The sequence below is a fragment of the Periophthalmus magnuspinnatus genome, chromosome 22, assembly GCF_009829125.3.
Source record: "Periophthalmus magnuspinnatus isolate fPerMag1 chromosome 22, fPerMag1.2.pri, whole genome shotgun sequence".
Taxonomy (NCBI): Eukaryota; Metazoa; Chordata; class Actinopteri; order Gobiiformes; family Gobiidae; genus Periophthalmus; species Periophthalmus magnuspinnatus.
The window spans coordinates 28,635,412-28,661,635 of record NC_047147.1 but is presented as its reverse complement, the minus strand read 5'-3'; the positions used below and the strand labels follow the sequence as shown (position 1 = coordinate 28,661,635).

The 26,224-nt window shown below is 42.1% G+C and overlaps 4 protein-coding genes across 5 annotated transcripts; 3 read left to right on the top strand and 1 right to left on the bottom strand.

The window, feature by feature from the left end:
• The first annotated feature begins 872 nt into the window (after positions 1-872).
• Positions 873-5,842, top strand: fam241a (family with sequence similarity 241 member A). Its single transcript, XM_033988413.2, has 2 exons — positions 873-1,158; positions 4,303-5,842. The coding sequence occupies exons 1-2, from the start codon at positions 952-954 to the stop codon at positions 4,591-4,593; spliced, it is 498 nt and encodes a 165-aa protein (XP_033844304.1). The 5' UTR covers positions 873-951; the 3' UTR covers positions 4,594-5,842.
• A 3,499-nt stretch (positions 5,843-9,341) lies between these two features.
• On the bottom strand, positions 9,342-14,100 carry jkamp (jnk1/mapk8 associated membrane protein). The gene is made up of 7 exons (XM_033988875.2): positions 14,023-14,100; positions 13,101-13,180; positions 12,842-12,996; positions 12,300-12,506; positions 11,583-11,764; positions 10,938-11,014; positions 9,342-9,619 (listed from the first exon to the last, which is right to left on the bottom strand). Exons 1-7 carry the CDS (start codon positions 14,024-14,026, stop codon positions 9,401-9,403), a joined length of 924 nt encoding a protein of 307 aa, XP_033844766.1. The 5' UTR covers positions 14,027-14,100; the 3' UTR covers positions 9,342-9,400.
• Positions 14,101-14,996: 896 nt separating this feature from the next.
• On the top strand, positions 14,997-19,045 carry LOC117391060 (actin-2-like). Of its 2 annotated transcripts, XM_033988874.1 has the most exons (6): positions 14,997-15,119; positions 15,372-15,608; positions 16,467-16,713; positions 16,864-17,055; positions 17,917-18,107; positions 18,687-19,045. In XM_033988874.1, the coding sequence occupies exons 1-6, from the start codon at positions 14,997-14,999 to the stop codon at positions 18,828-18,830; spliced, it is 1,134 nt and encodes a 377-aa protein (XP_033844765.1). In that variant the 3' UTR covers positions 18,831-19,045. The 2 variants fall into 2 exon arrangements, with proteins under 2 accessions (XP_033844765.1, XP_055087327.1); XM_055231352.1 differs by lacking the exon at positions 16,864-17,055.
• A 2,048-nt stretch (positions 19,046-21,093) lies between these two features.
• LOC117390671 (G-protein coupled receptor 135) lies at positions 21,094-24,739 on the top strand. Its single transcript, XM_055230946.1, has 3 exons — positions 21,094-21,191; positions 23,362-24,569; positions 24,609-24,739. Exons 1-3 carry the CDS (start codon positions 21,094-21,096, stop codon positions 24,737-24,739), a joined length of 1,437 nt encoding a protein of 478 aa, XP_055086921.1.
• Positions 24,740-26,224: the final 1,485 nt, after the last annotated feature.

The window sequence follows — 26,224 nt, the reverse complement described above, 5'->3', positions numbered from 1 at the left end:
TCTGTACTATACACTGTATCTGTACTATACACTGCACCTGTACTATACACTGTATCTGTACTATACACTGTATCTGTACTATACACTGTATCTGTACTATACACTGTATCTGTACTATACACTGTATCTGTACTATACACTGCACCTGTACTATACACTGTATCTGTACTATACACTGTATCTGTACTATACACTGTATCTGTACTATACACTGTATCTGTACTATACACTGCACCTGTACTATACACTGCATCTGTACTATACACTGTATCTGTACTATACACTGCACCTGTACTATACACTGTATCTGTACTATACACTGTATCTGTACTATACACTGTATCTGTACTATACACTGTATCTGTACTATACACTGTATGTGGTGACGAGTCTAAACGGGACATGTGACCAACCGTCCTGGAGATTGTTTTTACTGTGACTGTTCCACAGTATGGCTTTAATCATAATGGTAAATATACAACCGTTCAGTCAAATGTATGATTAGTTTCACAAAAGAGTGGAGGGAAACATAAAAAAGTGCACTTTTTTATTTACTATATATATAATTTTATTTTAGTTTGTGTTGTGAAGCTGAAAAAATGTCATATTTGGCAACCTAAAACAGATTAGTATTATCTAGCTGTTGTGTTGCTACTTTAATCCCCTTAAAACCAGACAAGAGCGCACGGATTTGCACTTTACTCTTTCCTCTTTGTTCCATAATCCTGTTTTAGTTTCATTTTGAGCTTTTGTTTGACGTCGTCGTGTGATTTTCTGCGCTTTCTTCCTGGAGTTTGTATTTTCTCCCTGGCAACCCGCGCGTCATCACGTTGCGTTTGCGGACAGAGGACGCGCCTCGTCAGTCTCAGCTCCGCGGCTCCAGTTTGTCAAATATTTCCTCTGTCGCATGTTTTTTATTTGTGGAAGTTCCGTCGAGCGACAGAGGTGAAAATGTCCGCGGTTTCTCCTCCGTTAAACGAAAATCACGTCATTCACCGCCGAGATTTACTGGATTTACGTGAAAACAGCAGAATATCTCACACGGAGGAGCGCGTGCGCGGGGTTGCTCCGCACCCTGGGTCCTCTGGGTCCTCTGGGTACTCTGGGTCCTCTGGGTACTCTGGGTACTCTGGGTACTCTGCTCATTCTGCTCATCGGGTAAAGCAAAAGTACTTTTTTATATTTAACTGTTATTAGACACACGGATGATGACGTCACTGTGTGTGTTTAAATGTGTGTTTGTGTGTTTAACTGTGTGTTTAAATGTGTGTTTGTGTGTTTAAATGTGTGTTTGTGTGTCTAAATGTGTGTTTGTTAAAGGCTCTGGACTTAAGCTGTGGCCAGTGAAAGCTGCTTATGTCAGATGCCCTGGAGTCTGGAAAATAACAGAAAATAACACAAACAAACAGACGTAAAATAACAGACAGAAGATTATACAGAAAATAAGAGACAGAAAATAAAATGACATAATCTCATTAAATGTCCGTCAGGCGTCTGTGTGACATATAAAAATGTGATTATGTAAATATAATTTGTTTTTCCTGTTAACTCTTGAAGTGTTACATGTAAATAAATAAATGCAAACATAAGGATTTTCCACCTTCAAGGCAAAAAAGAAACACACACACACACACCCCCCCCACACACACACTCTATTATTATTATTATTGTTATTATTATTATTATTATTACATTATACAGATGTAAAGATAATCCTAATAACTTTTAACTGTCCATTTGTTAAACCATCCTGTATGAGACGTGTTTGTGTCCAGTATGAGACGTGTTTATGTCCAGTATGAGACGAGTTTGTGTCCAGTATGAGACGTGTTTATGTCCAGTATGAGACGTGTTTATGTCCAGTATGAGACGTGTTTGTGTCCAGTATGAGACGTGTTTATGTCCAGTATGAGACGAGTTTGTGTCCAGTATGAGACGTGTTTATGTCCAGTATGAGACGTGTTTATGTCCAGTATGAGACGTGTTTGTGTCCAGTATGAGACGAGTTTATGTCCAGTATGAGACGTGTTTGTGTCCAGTATGAGACGAGTTTGTGTCCAGTATGAGACGTGTTTGTGTCCAGTATGAGACGAGTTTGTGTCCAGTATGAGACGTGTTTATGTCCAGTATGAGACGTGTTTATGTCCAGTATGAGACGAGTTTATGTCCAGTATGAGACGAGTTTGTGTCCAGTATGAGACGTGTTTGTGTCCAGTATAAGACGTGTTTATGTCCATTATAAGACGTGTTTGTGTCCAGTATGAGACGAGTTTATGTCCATTATAAGACGTGTTTGTGTCCAGTATGAGACGTGTTTGTGTCCAGTGTTTATGTCCAGTATGAGACGTGTTTGTGTCCAGTATGAGACGTGTTTATGTCCAGTATGAGACGTGTTTGTGTCCAGTATGAGACGTGTTTATGTCCAGTGTTTATGTCCAGTATGAGACGACACGTCTTACATTCAGCCACAGTTCAAAGGTCACGTCATAAAGCCACTGTGGGACATTACTAATGACTCGTTGTAAATCATTGATCTGTTAAAGTCGTTTTTACACAAAGAGCAGCACAAACAGTCGAGGTTTTGTCTTCATGGACGGGACAAAAGTGTCACATTCTTCAACAAGTTCAGTCACATTTTACACAGACGCCACTGAACCTCAGATTTATTACTCCACTTTTACAATCTGTCTCCTAAAGTAAAGAAACACTGTCGTCTCTCAGATCTGTGAAGCAAAAAGGCAAAAAGTTTAATTAAATCTCAAAATGACCCTGGTTCAGTTTGGTTCATTCACAGTTTGAGACATTTACAAAACCAGTGAATCAAATTTACAGAAAATGATTAAACTAAATGTTTTTGTCTGACCTGGATAAGCTTCACGTGTTCATTATAATATTATAATATTATCACGTGTTCATTATAATATTAGTCATTTCGTTGCCAAACAGGTCAGTTGATCTTTGTAAAAACATGAGACGGAGGATTATGTCATCGAGTCATGGAGCCGGTGATTTAGTGAAGCCACAGGTTTAAGAGAAGGTTTCCTCTTTGTTTTCTCATTGTTTTCTCTTTGTTTTCTCATTGTTTGTGACATGTTTATTGTCACTGTTCTTTAACTGTTTCTATCTGTAAAAACATCTGGACTTTCCAGTTTAACGGTGAACGTGTCTGTGTCTGTCCTGAGGAAATGTTTTATCACACGTCACACTTACACATTTTATTTTTAGACACAAAAATAAAAAAATATATATAGTTTCAGCGTCGGATTATACATTATATACATATTCTTAGTGTTCATGCAGTGTTGAGGCTGTACCCTACGTGTGCATTAATGGTTTTATTGTGTAAACTCCATATTCTCATATTCACTGAGACTCAGGGTCTGATCTTGGTTCAAAATAGTTTTAAATTGTATAATTAAAAACATTTGGCAGTGTGGACGATATACAAATGTAATACAGTATTTTTTACTTTCTGTGCAGCAGTGGACAAATATCACACTGAGGGAAAATAACAGCCATGTCCTGGTCATTTTGGTTAAAACTCCATTTTTAATGTGTGACCCACAGTCTGGGTTTTATAAAACACTGAACACATCGTTTATCTATAGAATGTTTAACCCCGAGTTCTGTCAAACACTGCTGCAAGTTCAACTTCAGACTCTGTTTCAGACTCTGTTTCAGAATCAGAATCAGAATCAGAAGACTTTTATTGCCATAGTCTGTGAACACAGTTCACAAACTAGGAACTTGCTTCGGTGAAAAAGTGCAACATAAACACACTGAATAAATACAAATACAAATACAAATAAGGGCACACCAAATCACCAGGGCGACCGTATGTGGCGCCATCTTAGATGGAGTTCAGACTCTGTTTTAGATTCTGCTCAGGACACGACTGAGGCTGTTACTTTATGAATTTGAATATTTCCGGCGTGGCCTGTTTTATGTCAGAGCCTGAATCAGACCACCTAAAACACAGTGTAACTTTTCTGCTGGTCTGTCAGAAAAGTTCCGCAGTTCGGCTTTAAACTCATCTCACCTGACGTTTTCTGTCATAAGTCGTTTTGTTATAGATCAAACTCAAACGTGCTCCTGTCAAGTCTCACGTTTGTCTCCATAAAGGTCCATGAAAAGCAGTAACATCTCCATGGAGACCAGGAGTTGGCAGAACCCCAGCAGAAAAGTTACACAGTGAAACTTTAACGCTCACAAATGTTTAAATGCATGTTTTCTGACTTTTGTGGTCGTAACAGAACATGAAAACTCCATGTTGCACTTGTCTAACTCTGCGCTCTCCTTTAGGACCACAGGACCGCGCCCGCGCCGCACGGCTCCGGAGACGCCCCGCGCTCAGACGCCGACGACCCCACGACCCGGACGCCCGAGCTGGACGACTGCCAGAGGATGGGGAGTCTGTTTGGGATGATCAACAAATGTCTACGCGGCGTGGGCTTCAGTCAGATGTACTTTGGGGACAAAATCGTGGAGCCCGTGGTCATCGTGGTGTTTTGGATGCTGCTGTGGTTTCTGGGGATTCAGGCGCTCGGACTCGTGGGAACTCTGTGCATAATTATCATCTACATCCAGGACTAGAACCATCGGAGACGCCTGAAGTTTAGAAGAATGTCCCACACTAAATGACAATCCAAACGGAAGTGGCTTAAGGTTTTTATTCCTCATTAAAGCGGTTGCTACGGGAGATGATTGTAACTAGGGCTATTGATCATTTATCATATCACAAAACTGAAAATATCATAATCTTTAAATTGAACAGTGTCTTTCTTGTTTTCATTTATTTGAAAAGTGTCAAAATGTCGCCATAACGATACTCAAAAAAAACTCATCGCATCAGTTTTTTTTATTTATTTTTATCAGAAAGTCTCAACTGTAAAACGATCTGTCACTGAATCTCTGTGTTGTTTTGACCAGACCGCTGTACGTTGTTCCTTTTTGTTTCACGTATCACTGAGAAACCCAAAAACACTGAAGTCATTTTCTTGTATTTTTTCACGTTTCACTGAATCGGGCTTCTTCCGTTTCACTCCTTTTGCTTTAAAAATGTTAAATTGTTTGTGTTTTTAAACTGTTTTCACTGTGGAATGAGTAAAGATGAGGCCTTTTTAACTAAATTATCTTATAAAAACCAAAAACACTTGATTGTTGCTTCAGTGCACAGCATTTATCACAGGTTTAATCGTAGCTTTAAACTCTGCATGAATGTTTATGGTTTAAAACGAGGCAGAACAGCTGGAAACATTTCTGCAAACCGTAAATGCATGTGCAATATCGCCGCTTTTCGAGAGCCGTTTAAGGCTGTTTCTAAACGTCTAAAGTTGTTGTTTGCGAGTCCAGAGACAGGAAGTGATGTTCATTCTGTCGTTTTCCAGATGCACAGGAAGAAATGTGTCACCAGGTGTGAATCTAACAAAACCCAAAGACAGAATCCTCCACGTCCGTGTGACACTTTCTCTTTTGTGTCGTCGCGTTGAATCAGTTTCACGACAACTTATTGGGGAAAAATACTTTGAAAATGTGTTTAGTTGCAGAAACTGAATACCTGCGTTAAAATATTCACTGTCTGGACAAAAAAAAAGGTCACACACTTTAAAAAAACGCTCTTAATTTCACGTTTAAACACAACCCTGACTTCTTTCTACTGTTGTTTTTCTTCGATTTGATTTTACCGAACGTTTAAGTCGTCGCCGATCACGATTATTCAGGGTTTTTTTTTTTTCCCTCAAAGACGATGGGTCCCCACTGTTTTTCCAGTTTTTAATAAAGCTTTGGACAGTTTCTGCAATCTCCGAAGTTTAAATCTGTCGTTGTAAAGAGTCTAAAGTAAAAGTGAAGACGTTTGGCTGCTCGTCCAAGCCGTGGCTTGGACGAGCAGCCAAACGTCTTCACTTTTACGATTTAAACTCTGTCTTTTTGCAGATGTAAATCCATAAAATCCACAAGAACTGACATATTTTCTCATGTGTGACGATGTTTGAGATTTTAACAAAGCTTTTTTTGTGAAAAACCTGATGCGGCCCCCAGATAATTTGAGTTCGAGGCCCCTGACTTAGACGTTTTCTCTGCTCGATGTCGATGATTTGACGCTTCTCAAACAGACGGACATCTTTTGTGTCTTTCCACGTGTTTTTTTTTAAGAAACGAGAAGCGACTCATTGCACCAGTCGGGGTTAAATAACTTGTTGCAGTAATTATTCGACAGGAGGCACCAAAGTGTGTTGTTAAATTGACTTTTTTTTTGTCCAGACAGTGTATTTTCTAACATGTTCTGATACTTGGTCCAATCACAGTACTGTACTCTGAATACTTTGAATACTTTTACATTGAGTTGCATTTAAATTGTAGGGTAAAGACGCAGATTTAAAACAGTTTCATGTTTGTTTCTGTCGCTCGTTGGAGAAGGAAAAACCTGACAAACTCTCACTATAACAGTTTTGTTTCTGTGCGATTTGAATCTTAACCTGTGTGTGATTTAATCCTTTAATTTTAGAAAAGTAACTGTGCTCTGAAAACCACCAAATGAAAAAGTGACTGCACCAGAATTCACTCACAGATGATGCATTTTTGGTGCAGGTTTTCATTTATTTCCAAACGCTGCCTGTTGCGCAGAGACAGAAACACGAGACACGTTTATTATTCAAAACAAATGAAAAACATTACATCAGAAAATATGACAAGAAAAGTGAATATTGAAGTGTTTTCCTTCCACTGACGCAATAATCAGTCCAAAGACAGAGAGAATAAAACGCTTAAGTACTTCTCCAGTTTGTACTTTATATCATAGATTCCCTACAGCTAAAACACTGGGACACATTTATCTGTCGTTCTGGTGGTTTTCAGATTTGACTTATTGTTTATATTGAACTTTAAAATGAAAAAGCTCAAAGGTAAAAGCACAAACGTTGAATCTGATCATTTCTATCAGTGACTAAACCCAAGAACTCTCCGTTTTACAACATAAATCTGCATTTTAACAACATTTACTCCATCTGTGGTAAATATTCTTGGTCTACAGACTGTTTTTAATCTTGTAAAGTGAAGTGTGGCAGGGCAGGGCTCGTTTCAGTCAAAGAACATGACACTGAAACACTCCTGAAATGAAAAGGCAGGAAACTTCTCTTTGCAGGTGGCTCTAGAAGTATTTAAACTCTTCCTCCGTTTGAGCGTGACTTCCTGTACGATACTAAAGGAACGACGGGTGTTACTTTCATAGCACCACAGAGCTCGACTTTAAGTTTGTTCCTGGACAGATCTGGTGTTTTTATCCTGTTTTTGTAGATGTTTCGCTTGAATGTGTCACTACTGAAGAATCGATGCAGGGGGCGGCCATCTTGGTGTGACCGGTGGTTTTCTGCTGCACTTGAACCTGATTGTATTCAACGCATCAAATGTTTAAGATGAATCATTAAAAATAAGCCTTATTTAAACTTTAACTGGACTGGTGTTTCTTCTGTAAATAAGAAACAAGAAGCTCTGAAGAGTTTTGTGAACAAAGTAAAGTTAAAATATATTGATTGGCTCCTATTTCAAACACAAAATACACTTAAATGTTTTATTTATAACATTTACAAATGAGTCATGCTTAAAGTATATTCAACTTTGGATCGTCTTATCTGAAACACAGACTAAAACGTTTGCGTCACTGGGTTTTCCCCTCGTCATGGAGAAATGTGTTTGTGTTTGTTAAATAATAAAAGGAGAAAATGTAGTTTTTATGAGTTATTGTTTTATATAGAGGAAGGAAGTCGCCTTAAAACCCGACCATTTCCACAGCTAAAAGTAGAGACGCGTTTATTTACACAAAGATGATAAACTCACATCACTGAACATTTACAGTTTGAACTATACAGCGTGTTTAAAGGTGCAAAACGGAACTTTACAGGCTCTACAGTGGAACATTCAAGGCAAATCAAGCACATCTCCATAGAGACGAGAAGAGCTGGACCCTCCACCTGAAAAACTGCACCTGTAAACTGCCCACGGTCCTCGTCACAAACAGACCTGGAGTTGTGTTTTGTTTCATTCACACACAAACATTTCTTTTGTCGAACAGAAAACACTCTGTTCCACCTTGTGATGTCATCATGTGGTGATACAGGAAGTGCTCCACTGTGTTTTTAAACTCCACACACCTTCATTTATAGAATCATTTGGATCATTTCAGCTTCTGGAGTTGCCACTTTATACTGATCAAAACGTAAAAAAAGGAGCTGTTCACTACCACTTGATGACATCACAAGGTGGAACGTCGCATTTTGAGCTTTGTAGATGTTACAGACGAATAATAAAGTGTGAGTCAAACATGTGTGAATGTTTGAGGTCTGTTTTTGAGGAGGAACACAACATTATCACAGGGTTTAAAGTTCGTAAGGGTCAGTTTTGCGTAACGTCGGACTTTTAAGGAATAAATAAAAAGCAGTAACATTCTGTACAGGAAACGTTTACAAAAAAATGAACCTTTTATCACAATCAACAAAAACATTTTAAAAATAATGCACTTTATAAAAGAATCATCCGTGTTTGAACATTTACGTAAATACAGTCTGCTGTTAAACACCTGTAAGATTTAAAACTGTCCATTTACAGCATGAAAACAGGTTTTTACTTTCAGTTTGATGAGAGTCGAGGAGGAAGGACGCAGGGATCGAGGAGGAGGGACGCAGGGACCGAGGAGGAAGGACTGAGGAGGAAGGACGCAAGGAAGGACGCAGGGAAGGACGGAGGGAAGGACGCAGGGACCGAGGAGGAAGGACGCAGGGACCGAGGAGGAAGGACGCAGGGACTGAGGAGGAAGGACCGAGGAGGAAGGACTGAGGAGGAAGGACACAGGGAACCGAGGAGGAAGGACGCGGGGACCGGGTTTATTATTAAAACGTCCTTTTCTTTATGGTGTAACTTAAACCTCTGGAAACACCGTGCACTTTTCCACAGGTTTAGCGTCACTAACGGACTGATGGGTTTTTTATAATCAACAGAAACACGACCTATAATATTTAAACGTGTGTAATATAACCCTGATGTTATTCCTTTGACTGAAATGTTCTGCAGTGCGGCATTAAACGCACATTCAGTTAGTTGTTTTTATTACAGTTGTCCGTCGCGGTCTCGCTGTTTTAAGGATGTTTTTAGTACAATTTTGCATCTTTTTTTACACTGTATCGCGCTTGTTTAATGCCATACTGCGGGTTATTCTCGGCAGAGCAGTGACATCTGTGTGTAGTCGGAGCGAAGACGTTTGTCTGCGCATCCAAGCCGCGGCTTGGATGCGCAGACAAACGTCTTCGCTCCGACTACGATTTGTTTTAAACTTGGTCTTTTTCTATAATTAACACTTAACGTACGTCAGACGGCGGCGTTTTTTTGGCGCCCGTTGCCAGTGGCGTTTTCAGTGCCCGTTGCCTCCCTCCGTCAGGATGCGGCTCGGCTCGGTGAATTTGGCCGTGGCGATGTAAAACAGGGCGGGTCCCGGGACCAGCACCAGCAGAGGCAGGTCCTGCTCCAGTTTATCCAGACGAGAGATGGAGATGATCCCGTAGGCGTGGAGCAACCAGTGACTGAACAGCACGACCAGACGCTTCTTCTTCGCCCCCAGACTCTTGAACGACTGAAAACGAAAGACAAAAGTTGAATGAAGTGACGTAAATATAGTACGTAGAAAGTCAGGGAGGACTTTTGACCATTCAGATGATGGAATATATGGTTTTGAATCATTAATCGTTATAAAAACAGTCCTAACTTTTCATCATTCTGAACCTCATGGATAGTTGTATTCATGGGTTTCAGTTTCCCATTACGGACGCCATTTTGAGGACCTGTGACCATTCAGAAAATATATTTTGTTGTGAATTGTTGTTGTTGATGACTTTGGCAGCAGACCTTTTTTTAACTCTTTTTATTATGTTTTTGAAATATAGAACAAACGAAAAAAGAAAAAGATGATAATAATAATAATAATAATAGTAATTTAAAAAGAGAACTGAACCTGCACAAACATATACACACACATACAAATCTATACACATATTTATATTTATACACACAGGAGACTGTCTCAATGTTTATTTATTATTAAAATAATCAATAAAATGATGGTGTAAAAAGTTCTTGTTTGTTTCTCAGTGAGAATTTTATTTTTTCCAGTTGCTGCATTATGTGTCTCAGACTTTGGTGAGTTTGGGGTTTTTGCTTTTCCAGTTTAATAAAATGAAGCGTCCAACAGTGTAACGTAACTTGAGACGTTCTTTTTCTTGTTATTAAGACTTTTTTATTTTTTTTATTCTGAAACTCAAAGACTTAGAGACTCTGAGAACCTCAGGAGATAAACAGATTTTCTTTTGTGACTTTGGTTCATTTTTACCATCAGTGTTTTTTTTCTCAGGGATCAGGCTTCAAGATAATAAATGATGTAAAGTCACAAACTAACACTTCTCTGCTGCTGATGTATTTATGAAACACACGAGTCAGACCAAAGTGATGTACAAATGTGACTGATTATACTAATGTATCTGATTTAACGACGCATTTTGGAAAAGTTTTGAGGTAAAACAAACATCAAAATCAGCGACGAAACTAAAGGAGTCGGTGAGTTTGTACAAACACAGAGGCGTCGATTAAACTGGGTCACATTTTTATCTCACACCTTTAAGGCACACACACATTTACACACATTTACACACAATCACACACACATTTACACACAATCACACACACATTTACACACAATCACACACACATTTACACACACACACACACACACACACTGGGGCGAGGGGGTTACGTGTCTTGCCCAATGACACAACAGCATCATCTGTGGAGCTGGAAACGCCCCAATGTAATAATTTATAAAAGCGTTTGCCATTTTAGGCCCTCGGCTTAAATCTCGTGTTAATATTTAAACCAAAGCAAATCCAAAATGCAGTTACCTGAATCTCAGAGGCCGACATGTAAACGGCCAAAGTCACAAGAGAAAGAACCAGGATGATGTAAGGAAACGCGTAATCTGCAAAAACAACAAAACAGTTAGTTTTTGTGCATCTACATCATCAACACCAGGACTGAACCAGGTGAATCTGTGTTTCAGTTTTGTGTCGTCCTGATGTGACTCAGGCCTCGACTTTGACAATGTTTAAATTCAGACTCAAACTGTTCTGTTTATCTTCTGTGACCGAAAGGGTTTTATTCTGCACTTTTCTGTTTTAATGTTAAGTTTATGATGATTATTTGTGATTATTTATGTTTTGATTTGTGTGATTTTGATTTTCTTATTCTGTAAAACAGTTTGACCTTAGTAAAATGTAAAATGATCTGAAAACCTTTGCATTTTCATGAAACACCACAAAAAGGAGCATAAGGTAATACAAAAGAGAAATACAAATATATTCACAATGTAAAAATAAAACTGTCTACACTCTTTAACTTTAATCAAAGTGGGAAGTTTTACCAGTAAATAACCTCGCTCAAGTAAAAGTGAACTCAAAACCATCTCTTCATAGATTTATTCACAAATTTATTCACAGATTGATCTTCTGTTTCTAAATCTAGTGTCATGTTGCTTCATAAAGACTCACAGAGCAGCCCTCCTCCCACGGCCTGGAGCACGGTGAGAATAGGGAAGAAATACAGCGCAGCGTAGATGCTTTTGAACCGATCAGACTTTCCCAGACCACAGGCGATCTTCTTCACCAGCAGAGGGCGCAGCAGCATCATCATCACCAAACAAAAGGCGTAGTAAATCAACACGATGGTGTATCTGAGGAAGAGACTCGTGATTTAGAAACCAGAGCTACAACAAGCACTGAACGCAAAAGCCCAAATATATGCAACAGAACTGAGGTGTTTTAAGGTTTTAAAGTTAAATTATGTCACTTTTTTAGTGGGTGCTACTTGTTTGTCTCCATGGGCATGCTGGGAATGCTCCACAGTATGGCATTAAACTTATGCATCTGGCATTTGTTAAATTACAGCTGTTTTTATTGTGCTTCCTTACTTCGAGCGGGCCCGCCTCTCCACAGATCTGTCCTGTAACTTGGCTTGATTGCGCCATCTGCTTGTCTCCAGGGAGATAAGTGTGATATCGTACTGTGGAACATTCTATGGAGGCTAAGCAACGGCATCTCCATGGAAACAAGCAGGAGGTGTACTGTTTCCTCCACTAGAAATATTATAGTCTGTATTTCACATTTCTCTGCTGATGTTATTCACGAAGCTCAAACAAAACTATTAATGTGGTTTGTTAAATGAATTAAAAAGAAGAGAAACACATGTTTGTTTCCAGTGCTGCTTACAGAGGGTAGACGGCCTCCTGGGTGCAGTGCAGAGTGTTGACATAGTCTGGGCTCGGGTTGTAGAGCATCGTGTACCAGTCTGACAGCATCTGGACTCTACACGAGCGAATACTGAGCGTCCCCACAGGCTCAGTGACCAAAAGAGTGACCACAGCTGACACACTGCACTCCACCATGGCCATGATGTGCTGGAGCAGAGCACTGGAGCTGAAGGACAAAAAAAAGATTATGGAAGAGAAAACAAAGTAACAGACCGTCTTAAATCTCTCAAATTATAAGAAAATTCAGATAAAACTATAAATATATAGTGTTATAGTGATATAGACTTTCTATGGCAGTTATTTTAAGATTATCGGACTCATTCTCCTGACAGTTTGATTTCTACTTCACTCAGAATTCTTTACATTCACTCTAATGATCCAACAATACTGTAACACCATAAACATAGTTAAAATACTTTGTAAATTCATTAGGTCAGTAATTATTTTTCTGATCTGATAACATTTGAAGGTCATTGATAAATATCACTGTCAGTTGTTCACCTTTTCTTTCCTGAATACCACTCGATGAAGAACCAGTGCAGCACTAGAGGCAACATGGCCATGAATCCCAGGTACAGCCAGTCGTAGAGTTCAGGAGACTCTGTGCAGCGCTCACACACTTTCTGCTGGTTCGTCCGCTCGCCGCGGGGACAGACCTGAACGACCACAAACACATTTAGAGGCAACTAGTCAGTATAGGGCATTTCAAAAACGCCACCTCGTTGAAATTCATTGAAGTTGTCTATGCAGTTTTACTTACTCCACATTCTTCATCTATGGATCCACCGATGAGTCTCCTGCCACAGTACAGGCCTGGACACGTCAGGGTCATGGCTACAGCTGGAACATGAAGCTTTAGGTCAATAGAACGTAGTGCACAAATTAGAGAACATTAAATAACAAATCATTCCACATATTTGTAACGTCACATCTGAATTATTGTAATTCTTCCAGAACACTGCAGCTCGTCTCCTGACAAAAACAAAAACATAAAATCACGTCTGTGCAACCTGCACTTAGATCATATCAGGCACAATTCAGACTGTTATTGTGTTTAAATGTCTGTACACTATGGGTCCTCTTTTTCTGAGGGAGTCACTGCAGCCCTATACTCCACCCAGAGCCCTGAGGTCAGAGGTCAGAGGTCAGAGGTCAGCTCTTGCTGCTGAGCCCAAAGCTTCAAGACCAGAGACAGAGTCCAGACTGAAACCCACCTGTCCCTGGTATTTAACCCTTTGGGCTGAAGTTTTAAATGTTTTATATAAATAAGCCTGAACTGAACCTCACACATCTGCTTTATCCATGCACCAAAAGTGTTCAATAAGATGATACAAATAATTATTAATTATGTAAAATTAATACTGCCAAATGATGTTAAAATATAACCATATTTACTATGAGGCATCACAAGAACCACGAAAAAAAACACATGATCTTTACTTCTGATGTGACTTTTACAGAACAGAAATAAAACTGGACCTGAAGAAGCCACAGGGACATTAATCTACCTTTTTAATGAACCATAAGTGCAGTTTGAAGCCTTTGCTCTGAAACAGCTAACAGCTAACGGCTAACAGTTAGCATTAATGTTAGGAACGAGCCCATAATCCACCACAAAATGAGACAAATGACGAATCTGCGACTTGAAACAGTCACAATATATAAATAATAATGTTTCTTACACATATTGGGCCAGATAAAGGTGGAAATCCACGTTTCCGTCTCAGAAGTGTAATGTTTTCATTTGGGACACGCTCTTCTTCTCGTGGCCTTTGCTGTAGAAACAGCACAGCGCCCCCTGGTGTGAGGCAGGAAACACACACAAACACACAGCACAAAACAAACTGCACTTTTGGGTTTGTTCTGCTTTTATTCAACAAAACACAGCACTTGTATTATATTCAATATTTTCACTCCACATCAACAAAAACATCCAAAACAAATGTGTCATATTTTATGGAGTTTATAAAGTGTTTATGGGCTGAATCTTTATAATCTACAGTAAAACAGTTTTTAATCATGCCTTTATTTGATCAGAATCACATTTCTTAGAACTATTAATTGTTTTCTGTTGTACTTCAGATGACATCACAACATTTCCTTGGCCAATAATACTTAGGGCAGTAATAATTAATATAATAAGTTAAAATGCAGATTTTTGTTGCAGTAAGTTGAGTTTGTGGGTCTAGTCACTGATACAAATGATCAAGTTTAATATTTGTACATTGACATGAAATATCCAGAAGGTAAATGCACAAATATGGAACCTGATCATTTCTATTATTGATATTTTAACAATATTCATTTTATCTGCCCCCCTCTGTGTTAAATATTATTATTCTGTCGAATGTTGTGATGTCGTCCAGTAACATGAGCTCCACATCATTTGCTTTTTCACAAAATTAAAAGTCTGTTCTGTGGTTCTGTCTGTTTCCTTTGGAGTTTGAAGCTTCAACTAGAAGCTTCTAAAAATAAAATGACATTAGCTTCATTTGTAAATCACACGTTTGGTGAAACTGAACCATAGAAATCAGAAGCGTTAACACAACAGTAGGATGATGAAAAGTAGGTTTGAACAATAACAACAGAAGATTTGAACAAAAACAAAAACAGCATCACCTGAACTGAAACTGAAACCTTCAGTCAGACTGAAGCAATGGAAGAACAAAGAGGCGCTGTGGTTGTGGACAGTGGGTCTGGACTGTGTAAAGCTGGTTTTGCTGGAGACTCTAGTCCTCACACTGTGTTTCCTACGGTGGTAGGACGTCCTCACAGTCAGGTAGGACACTCCCTCAAACTTATGGAACCACTTATATCAGGATTTTAGACTAAATCAGATTTAATGGATTTTTTTAGAGCTGTTGTGAAGCAAAAAAATATTAAATTTGACTTTGAGGTCTACAATTAAATGTTACGTACAAACCATAGTCCTACTTGCTCCATGTAGGCCTACTGCTGAGACTGTGTGTGCAGTGCATTTATTAACTTTCCAGACGTAAGTTGTAACATGTTTTTCTCACGTTCCTTTTAGGGAACGGTTGGTGTGGGACATGAAGAGAGTTTTGTTGGATACAAACAGTTGACGTGGAGTGAAATAATGACCACGACACGTCCCATTGAGCGAGGTTTTGTGACACACTGGGACGATATGGAGAAAATCTGGCACCACATTTTCAACAATGAGCTGAGAGTTTCCCCAGAGGAGCATCCTGTCCTGCTCACAGAGACGCCCTCCAACTCTATGTCCAACAGAGAGAAGATGACTCAGGTACGACAGAAATAAACTAAACTCAACATGAGCTATGTCCCCACAGCTCTATGTCCCCACAGCTCTATGTCCCCACAGCTCTGTGTCCCCACAGCTCTATGTCCCCACAGCTCTGTGTCCCCACAGCTCTGTGTCCCCACAGCTCTATGTCCCCACAGCTCTATGTCCCCACAGCTCTGTGTCCCCACAGCTCTATGTCCCCACAGCTCTATGTCCCCACAGCTCTATGGTCCCACAGCTCTGTGTCCCCACAGCTCTGTGTCCCCACAGCTCTGTGTCCCCACAGCTCTGTGTCCCCACAGCTCTGTGTCCCCACAGCTCTATGTCCCCACAGCTCTGTGTCCCCACAGCTCTATGTCCCCACAGCTCTATGTCCCCACAGCTCTGTGTCCCCACAGCCCGGTTTTCCACATTTAAGAGATATTTTTAAAAATAAATCCAAAATCACAACCCTCCACAACCTTAATCATCACAAATATGAGAACAAAGAGCCTTTTTTCAAAGGAATTCAAACTGTTTTACTGAATAAGAAAGACAATCAAAAATACAAACAAATAAAACAGAATTATAATAAAAAAGAGCACAGTGCAAATTAAAATCATCTGTCATATGAACCACTGAACACAAAAGATTTTAATATAAACTCTTCCATGTTCTTTACCATATTTACCATATTCTCCATGTTTAGTCCCGACTTTGGCCCCTCTAGGAGGCCCTGAGGTCCCTGAGGTCCCTGAGGTCCCTGAGGTCCCTGAGGTCCCTGAGGTCTCTGAGACTAACATGTCTCCTAATTTCCCTATTAGAACATGAGCACTATGTGACAGTGTATAACTGTATAACTCGGTGTCGTTGCTCCAGCTCATGTTTGAGACGTTCCACACTCCGAGTCTGTTCGTGGGGATGCAGGCCGCGCTCTCGCTCTATCACACCTGTCGCACCACTGGAGTCGCCGTGGACTGTGGAGATGGAGCGACTCATGTCGTCCCTGTGTTTGAAGGATTTGCTTTGCCTCATGCCATTTCCAGACTGAATGTGTCAGGAGGAGACCTGACGGACTCTCTGAGGGACATGCTCAGTCTCAGAGGACACAGCTTCACCGGCCCAGGTACAAACAGGAACATTACACTGTTCAGTTATTATTGTGTTTAGTTTGTGATTCTCTGGATAAACGTCCCAGATGTTTGGATAAACAGATGTGGATCTTTAGTCTTTCACTGCAGATGTTCAGATGTTCACACACAGTTGTCTCTCACAGCTGATCGTGAGATTGTGCGTCACATTAAGGAGAAACTGTGTTACGTGGCAGAAGACTTTGACAAAGAAATGTCCAGAGCCGCTCGTCCCTCGTCTCTGCTGAAGAGTTTCGATCTGCCTGATGGACAGTCCATCACCATCGGAGAAGAAAGGTTCAGATGCCCTGAGTCCCTCTTCCAACCGTCTTTTCTCGGTGAGTCAACCACACGACAGGGACATATGTAAAACTGTTCTGAGCTTTTAAACATGTTATAACAAAGGGACGCACCGATCCAGTTTGTTCAGTTCCGATACCGATTTTCCGTACTAAAGCTTTAAGTATCTGCTGATACCTGATATTAGAGCTGTGCCAAAAACGGAACGACCGATAAATCACGATCAAAACCTTTAAGCTCATTTTAATGGACAGGTGTCCAGGTGTCCAGCCTGAGGCAGAAGAGCCTGAGGTCCTGCAGACGAGTCCTCGCTCTGTAGGTCAAAGGTCACAGCCCGTCTCTGCTTTATGTGTCCTCACGTGTCCCTGTGTTTCACAAGTTTGGACTTAAATCAATCAACAAACAATAAAACAATCTTCAACAATCTGGATAAAATTAAAGTCTGCACTGTCCAGTTCCCTCTGCCTCTGTGTATGTCTCCCTCTGTGTGTGTCTGTCTCCCTCTGTGTCTGTCTCTCCCTCTGTGTGTCTCTCCCTCTGTGTGTGTCTGTCTCCCTCTGTCTGTCTCCCTCTGTGTCTGTAGTGATCCTGCTGCTGTTTGGGCCTAAAGTCTTTTTTTGTTTGTTTGTTTGTCTTTGTTCTTAAGATGGAACAAGATAAATCGATAATTGACATGGATCTATCTGTCGATGAATCTGACCCAGTCTGTGCCTGATATGAACCGATATCAGAGCAGAGACGATTATTATATTAAAAAATCAAACAAAACTGTGGGTCAAACTCAGGGTTAAGCAGACGTCACATCTGAACAGTAAAAGTTCCCGGTGAACAGAATGTGACAGTGTGAGACTCAATACTTAAACAGAGTCTGTTCTACAAAGACTCACTTGTGTTTTTAGGTGTCGAGTCCAGTGGGATCGATGAAATCACCTTAAACTCCATCGTGAAGATCAGAAAAGACGTCCAGAAGCTCCTGTCCACAAACATAGTTCTGTCTGGAGGTACGACCCTGTGTCCGGGGTTTGCAGCTCGAATGAAGAAAGACATGAGCATCCGGGCAAAGAAAAGTGAAGAGAAGCTGAAACTGAAGGTCAGACCTGCCACGTGACTATTATTATTATTATTATTATTATTATTATTATTATTATTATTATTATTATTATTATTATTATTCATACTGCCCAGACTCAAAATGACAAACAAAAATAAAACAAACACGACAGACATTTAGAGCTGGAAGTAACTAAAGACCAAACACACGTCCTCAGAAAGTGCATTTATTCTGCACAGAGTCACAGAACAGAGTTTCTTTTCTAAAACAGGAGGAACACGGTGGTTCATGAGTTTTAAGCTTCAACCTGCAGAGGATTAGAAAAACAGAAAACATGGCTCTTGTGGTGTGTGCATGTTTTTTCTTCTCTAATCAGTGATAAATGAACAAAATAAGCACACACTATAATATAAAGTCTAATACAGCTCAGTATGAAAGTACACACTGTGACACAATACTTTAGTGAACACCTGCTTTAAAGTACATGGAGTATTCTGAAAGTAAATGCATTTTCAAAGTATTTTTGAGTCAGTGGGCTCTACACGGCCCTATAGATAACACAGATCACAATAGAACTGCTCTGATCATGTTTTTACTCCAGTCTCTTCTCTTCCACAGATCATCGTTCCCACACAGAGAGCGTTTGGCGTGTGGCTCGGAGGCTCCGCCCTGGCCTCTCTCTCCACCTTCCAGCACATGTGCATCAGTAAACAGGAGTACGCCGAGTGTGGCCCCGGGGTCGTCCACCACAAATGCTTTTAATCGAATCAACTCTCAATACTTAGTGTCCTTAAATGTTAAATATGTAGTTCACTGTTTTATGGCTGTTTCAGCCTCAGCTCTGGCTCCTGTTTGTGATTAAGTCTTTGATTATTTGACTAATTATTTCTGAGGGAGTTTATGGATTTATATGAACCACAACAGAACAGAAACATAAACCTCTCCACACAACAGGAGCCACAGCTGGAGTTTGTTTATGATGCTGCAGCTGATAAATACAGAGTGTCAGTCCTTCTCTGTGTGTTATTGTGTCTGTAGAGTTTAGACACAGGCAGAGCTGAAGGGAAACACCTTTCTTTCTTTCTTTCTTTCTTTTTCTCACCTTTTTGCTACAGCTTTATTCCACTGTGACTCTTTCTTTTGGTGAAACTGTTGATGTTTTACTGGATATTTTCTGTTTAAAATAAATACAAACTTGAATAAAGGCCGCCTGATTTTTATTGTCTTTCTAAAATTCTGTGTATTAAAAGACTTTAACACTTTAAAATAAGAGAAAACAGCAACAGCAACAGATCATATTTTTTTTTACCTACAATATCCCTTTGTGCCAGCAGAGGGCGCAGTCACGGCCCGATTCTATTGAGGAATAAACTGAATTTCGTTCATTTGGCTCTAAAATTATTTGTGATTCTGGGTCATAGCACAGATTAAGTCTTTTAATTAAAAATATATATAAATAAAATTGAATAACCTGCTTTTCATCATAATTCTCGGGTTTCCATAGCAACAGCCTCAAACGTCAGCGCGTGAACAGGAGGCAGGCCCCGCCCCCCGCATCAGACACAGAGCAGCCTCCAAACAGAACGATCCCAATCTGCTCCTCAGACCTGCACACGTGAACAGAGGAGGAAGAGGAAGAAGAGGAAGAAGAGGAAGAAGAGGGAGATAAAGACGAAGAGACATGGTTTTACCGAGGACACCTCCTCTGGATCCTCTGTGCTCTTCATCCTCTCTGTGCTCCTCATCTTCTCTGTGCTCCTCCTCCCCCCTGGATCCTCTGTGCTCCTCTCCTCCTCTCTGCTCCTCCTCTCTTCTGTGCTCCTCCTCTCTTCTGTCTCCTCTGTGCTCCTCTCCTCCTCTCTGCTCCTCCTCTCTTCTGTCTCCTCTCTGCTCCTCTTCTCCTCTGTGCTCCTCCTCTCTTCTGTCTCCTCTCTGCTCCTCTCCTCCTCTGTGCTCCTCCTCTCTTCTGTCTCCTCTGTGCTCCTCTCCTCCGCTCTGCTCCTCCTCCTCTCCTCCTCCTCTCTGCTCCTCTTCTCCTCTGGACCTGCGACGCTCTGCTCCTCTGCTCCTTTTGCGTCACTGAGCTGCGCTGATGGTAAACACTTATTTCTTGTTTTCTCACGATGGATGAAAAAGGCCGAGCAGATTCATCTCCAGACTCAGCTCCTCTGGAAACACAGAGAGTCTGAGCTGAAAAAGAGACTGAGGCAGAAAACACAGATGGATAAATGTAGAAAACAGAGATAAAACCCAGACTAAACTGAACTGAATGGACTAAAATGCAGCAGAACAGTCAGAGCTGGTGTTTTGTCTCTGTGTTGTTTTGTCTCTGTGTTGTTTTGTCTCTGTGTTGTTTTGTCTCTCTGTTGTTTTGTCTCAGTGTTGTTTTGTTTATCAAAATGTACTTGATGTGTTGGAAAAAAACATTTGTCTAAACCAGGACCAAACCAAGACCAAACCAGGACCAAACCAAGACCAAACTAGGACCAAACCAGGACCAAACCAGGACCAAACCAAGACCAAACCAGGACCAAACTAGGACCAAACCAGGACCAAACCAGGACCAAACCCGGCCTGTGTGGCTCAGACCACACAGAAAAATCAAATAAACTGCTGCACTGTGGGATCTTGCCACCTGTTTGTCTCTATGGAGATGTTATTGTTTTGCCTTACATGTTCCACATTATGGCTTTAAACTTACCTGTCATCATGAAGACAACCGAGTGACAGGTCAGGTCTGTGGAGGGAGCTTGTGTTTGAAGGTCTATGTGAGCATGAACAGCAGATAGTTTGGATGATACATGAGCAGGTGTTGGACCCAAACAAGAAAAGTTACACAGTGCGTCTTTAAGCCCAGTTACTCTGTTTTTCTGCTCCTGTTTTGTAGGAATCTGAAAAAGACGTGGATGAAGGGGAGCTGTGTGCGGCTGTGTCTGGATCCAGGACAGTGGTGTTTGTGCTCGGCTCAGGTCTGAATGAACGCACATGAGGATGAGTTTGACTGTGTGGTCTCTGCGCTGTCGTGATGGACCAGTCTGTTACTACAGCCCTGCAGGAAAACACCACCCAGCACCCACCCAGCACCCACCACCACCCCAGCACCCTGTCCCCTCTCATACCCAGGTAAGACAGGTTTAACACTGAGCCTCTCATACCTCTCATACTCTGCAGAGGAAACTCATTTCAGCCGCTCGTATCCGCGACCTTGTCCTTTCGGTCATGACCCAGAGCTCATAGGTGAGGGTAGAACGTAGACTGAGGTAAATCGAGAGCTTTGCCTTTGGACTCAGCTCCTTCTTCACCACAACAGACGATACAGAGACAACATCACTGCAGACGCTGATCCAACTGTCAATCTCACGCTCCATCCTCCCCTCACTCGAGAACAAGACCCTGAGATACTTGAACTGCTCCACTTGAGGTAGAGACTCTCCACCACACAGAGAGGGCGCCACCTTTTTCCGGTTGCTTTTTACCACCCCAGTGGCCTCAGCCAGGGTGATGGACGAGTCCGCCTCCGAGTCCCCATTCTCTGCTTCCTCCTCAGAAGATGTGATGGTGGGATTGAGGAGATCCTCAAAGTATTCCTTCCACCGCCCGACAACATCCCCAGTCGAGGTCAGCACTCTCCGCCTACACTGTAATCAGTGTTGGTGAAGCACTGCTTCTCCCTCCTGAGGCATCAGATAGTTTGCCAGAATCTCTTTGAGTCCGTCCGATAGTCCTCCTCCATGGCCTCCCCGAACTCCTCGACAACCCCGAGTTTTTGCCTCTGTAACTGCCCGAGCCGCGGCACGCTTGGCCTGCTGGTACTCCCTCTTCAGCTTGACGGCATCCCTTACTTCCGGTGTCCACCACGGGCTTCGGGGGTTGCCACCGCGACAAACACTGTAGACCTTATGACCACAACTACGAGCAGCTGCATCGACAATAGAGGTGGAGAACATGGTCCACTCAGAGTCCATGTCCTCAGCCTCTCCCGGGATCAGGGAGTTCTTGCGGAGGTGATTTGAAGATCCCCCTGACAGAGGGTTCCACCAGACGTTCCCAGCAGACCCTCCCAGTACGCTTGGGCCTGCCTGGTCTGTCCGGCCTCCTCCTCCACCAGATTCAACTCTCCACCAGGGGGTGCTCTACACCTCTGCCCCTCTCTTCACCCGGGTGTCCAAGACACGCAACTGGAAATCAGATGACACAACGACAAAGTTGATCATTGACCTCTGACCTGGAGTGTCCTGGTGCCACGTCCAATAACAGAACACCACTCAGGTTCAGATCGGGGAGGTCGTTCTTCCCGATCACCCCCCTCCAGGTGTCACTGTCGTTGCCCACGTGGGCATTGAAGTCTCCCTGACTCGAAGGTGCAGGGACGCAACCCTCTCATTCACCGAGGTGAACCCCAACACGAGGCGGCTGAGCTGTGGAGCAATGAGCCCACACCAGCTCGCCGCCATTCCCCGAGGTTGGTTTGGTGGGTTTGGTTCCAGAGCCCAAGCTGTGCGTGGAGGTGAGGCCGACTATATCTAGTCTGTAACGCTCAACCTCCCGCACAAGCTCCGGCTCAGTGAGGTGACATTCCATGATCCCAGAGCCAGTTTCCATGTCCGGAGATCTGGTCACCGAGGCCCCCGCCTTCGACTGCTGCCCAGATCTCCATGCATCGGCCCCTTACGGCTCTTCCCGCAGTTAGTGGGTCCACGGAGAGACGGCCACACGTCGCTACTTCAGGCTGAGCCCCGTGGGGAAAGGCCACCAGGCGCTCGCTCTGGAGCACCCACCCCAGGCAGGGGAGAGGGTTGTCGTATTAAACTTACAGCTCAAATCCTCTCAACTCTGCTGTCGCTGGACTTAATAAGGCTGTGGTTCTCGAGGGTCGCAAAGTTTTTTCAGGAAGCCCCAGATGATATGGAGAAAATTTAAATTTCAGTATGTATAAGGCCTGACACCCTCCAAATGTCAAACGTGCACCTCCGAATGAGTTTATCTGGGCCTATGTGCTGAAAATCAAACTAAGACAAGTGTTTTATGTTTGGAGTTTGTGACTGACAAAGGTTGTGCTGTTGCGCTGACAGAGAAGACACGTTCACCATAAATCAGCAATCTGCAAATTCTAAAATATATAGTTTGAAAAATCAAGATGTTGATTTATGTGAAATCGCCACACGGCTCAGACAGATCTGTGAACATTATTACTGTGGATCTATTAACCATAAAGATTCTGTTATGATTCAAACATTTGCATTTTGACAATCTCAGTTTTACACAACACACTTTATAAATGTTTTGTTTTCAGGGTGGTCTCCATAGTAACCAGCCTGGTCACAGCCGCCGCAGAGGACACGGCGGTGACCCACGGCAACCAGTCCACCCCGGGTGACCTGAGCCCCGCCCGCCTCCCGCCCACCCCCTTCACCCCTCTGAGCGCGGCCGACACCAGCTCCATCCTTCAGGGCATCGCCGTGGCAGCGCAGGCCCTCATCCTCCTCTCCATCTTCCTCCTGTCCAGTCTGGGGAACTCCGCCGTCGTCATCGTCATCATCAAACACAGGCAACTCCGCACAGTCACCAACGCGTTCATAATGTCGCTCTCTTTATCGGATTTCCTCACGGCCGTGCTCTGCCTGCCTTTTTCCTTCGTCATGCTCTTCAGTAAGGATGGCATTTGGATGTTCGGGGACCGGTTTTGCGTCGCCAACGGGTTTTTCAACACGTGTTTTGGTATTATTTCCACTCTGACCATGACTTTGATATCTTTTGATCGATACTACGCCATCGTGAGGCAGCCCCAAGCGAAAATTGGACGGCAAAAAGCAACCCAGCTCCTCATAGCGGTTTGGTTAACTGCAGTAATATTTTCTCTACCTTGGTATTTGCTTGTTCGAACTCCAGCTGAAATCCACAAACGCGGTTTCTATCACTGTATGTATGTGTTTCACTCCGGGACGTCGCGCATGGGCACGGCCTACAGCATCAGCCTCATAGTGATCTGTTACCTGCTGCCGTTTTCTCTCATGTGTTTTTGTCATTATAACATTTGCAAGACGGTCCGACTCTCTGAAATCCGCGTCCGACCCGTCACCACGTACGCCTACTTGCTGCGTTTTTACAGCGAGATGCGAACGGCGACTACAGTTTTGATCATGATCGTCTTTATCATTTTCTGTTGGGGGCCGTACTGTCTGATGGGACTCGTCACCGCGATGGGGAACTATACCTTCAACCCAGCAATGGACACTGTCGCAATCTGGCTAGCCTGGGCGAACGGAGCCATCAACCCGCTCATTTACGCTCTGAGGAATCCAAATATTTCGATGTTACTTGGAAGAAGTCGAGAGGAGGGATATAGGACCAGAAATATCGCCGCGTATTTATCAAGTCACAACCAGAACAGAGAGATTAGATTAAACCAAGCAGAGAGAATAAGAGACAGGTACGTCAGCCGAGTCGGAGTCAACAACAACAGCCGTTTGTCCAACTCCAGTCCGGGGAAGGGAGGAGGAGGTGGAGGAGGAGGTGGAGGAGGAGGTGGAGGAGGTGGAGGAGGAGAGGTGGCCATGTGGGCGTGTAAGAATCCCGCTGTGTTCTTCTGCAGAGACGCTCAGCCCGACACCACGGCTGTGGCCAACTCTGTGAGCGGTCCAAAGAACAAGACGGCCGACACGTCCCTGTGACATTCAGACGGACACGGGACTTTAGGGACAGAGTGTTTGTGTTTTTGTGTTCAGGCTGGGACTTTAGGGACAGAGTGTTTGTGTTTTTGTGTTCAGGCTGGGACTTTAGGGACAGAGTGTTTGTGTTTTTGTGTTCAGCTTTTACAGTACAGACATTTTTAACTCTAAAAACCACACACTCATTTAAAAAGTACTTTTTATAGAGTGTTTTTATCATGTAACAGTTTATTATTGTATTTATTATTTTACTCACATCACACAGAGCAACAACTTTAACTGTCCACCACCTGCCTGTCTCCATGGAGACTGCTTTGGCTGAAATGTTCCACAGTATGGATTTAAATGTCTATCTGTCCGTCTTGCATTGATTAGTGTGAATTCTATGTGGGGTTATGTACTTGTCTCCATGGAGATAGATGTGTTTAATGCCATACTGTGGTAATATTCCAGGCACAGCAGTGTCATCTCCATGGAGACGGGCAGAAAGTGGACCACCCACCAGAAAAAGTTACATATTGCATCTTTAAGAAGTGTCGGGATGAAGGACGACACTGCTCTGAGGAGGAAAAATGAAGTTAGAGCAAAGATGTAAAGTTTTACCACAGTTTTCATTAATCTACTATGAGTAAAAAAGTGAATTATATTTGGTGGTTTTGATTTGAAGTCGTCTTCACCTGTAGAAAAGAAACACACAGAGCTGCTCAGAGACAGTGGGGTCTGACTCCACTGAGAAACAGAAATACAGAAAATATGTAAAGAAACAGGTGAAGTTTAATCTGATGAACAAAGAGCAGAAAGAATGAACCAAGACACAGAACAAATGTTTATTTATTTTACACAGACCAAAAGTATCAGGACTGAAACATGTGAACTGTGTCAACATCATTTATACACAATTTTAAACAGTATTTTTGACACTTTTATAAGTGAAGCCTGTGGAGAAGTGAACGAATAAAGAGCCAAAAAGCGATTCTGTAAATGTGACGTCAGCGTGGGTCAAGTTTGTCTTTACAAAAACCAAAAACATTTAAAAATATAAACATTTGTTTTGTTTATTTAGGCCCGTTTATGTCCAGGGTTTGTGGTCACTTTTTGGATTGTGTTTCTTTGTCTGTGCGGTTATAATATGTTCATGAAAATATGTAAAGGTCCCGTATTATGTCTTTACAGGGTACTCTTCTTCTTACAATATAAAATTATTCTTAAACTCTTGACTTTCTACGAGATTTTATTTTCATTTTAAGGCAACAGTAAAATGTGTGACTGTTGTTGAAATGTCCCCGAGCTCCAGCTGCTCTTTGTGTCGCTCCAGACTGAAACAAAACGCCTCATGAACATCGAAAAACAAATAAAACAAATAAAACTACTAAAACAAATAAAACTACTAAAACTACTAAAACTATTAGATCAGAGCTGGTGTCGTGCTGAGCAGTGCAACATTTATAACTTCACTATTTTCACACATAAATAACATGATGTGACTGT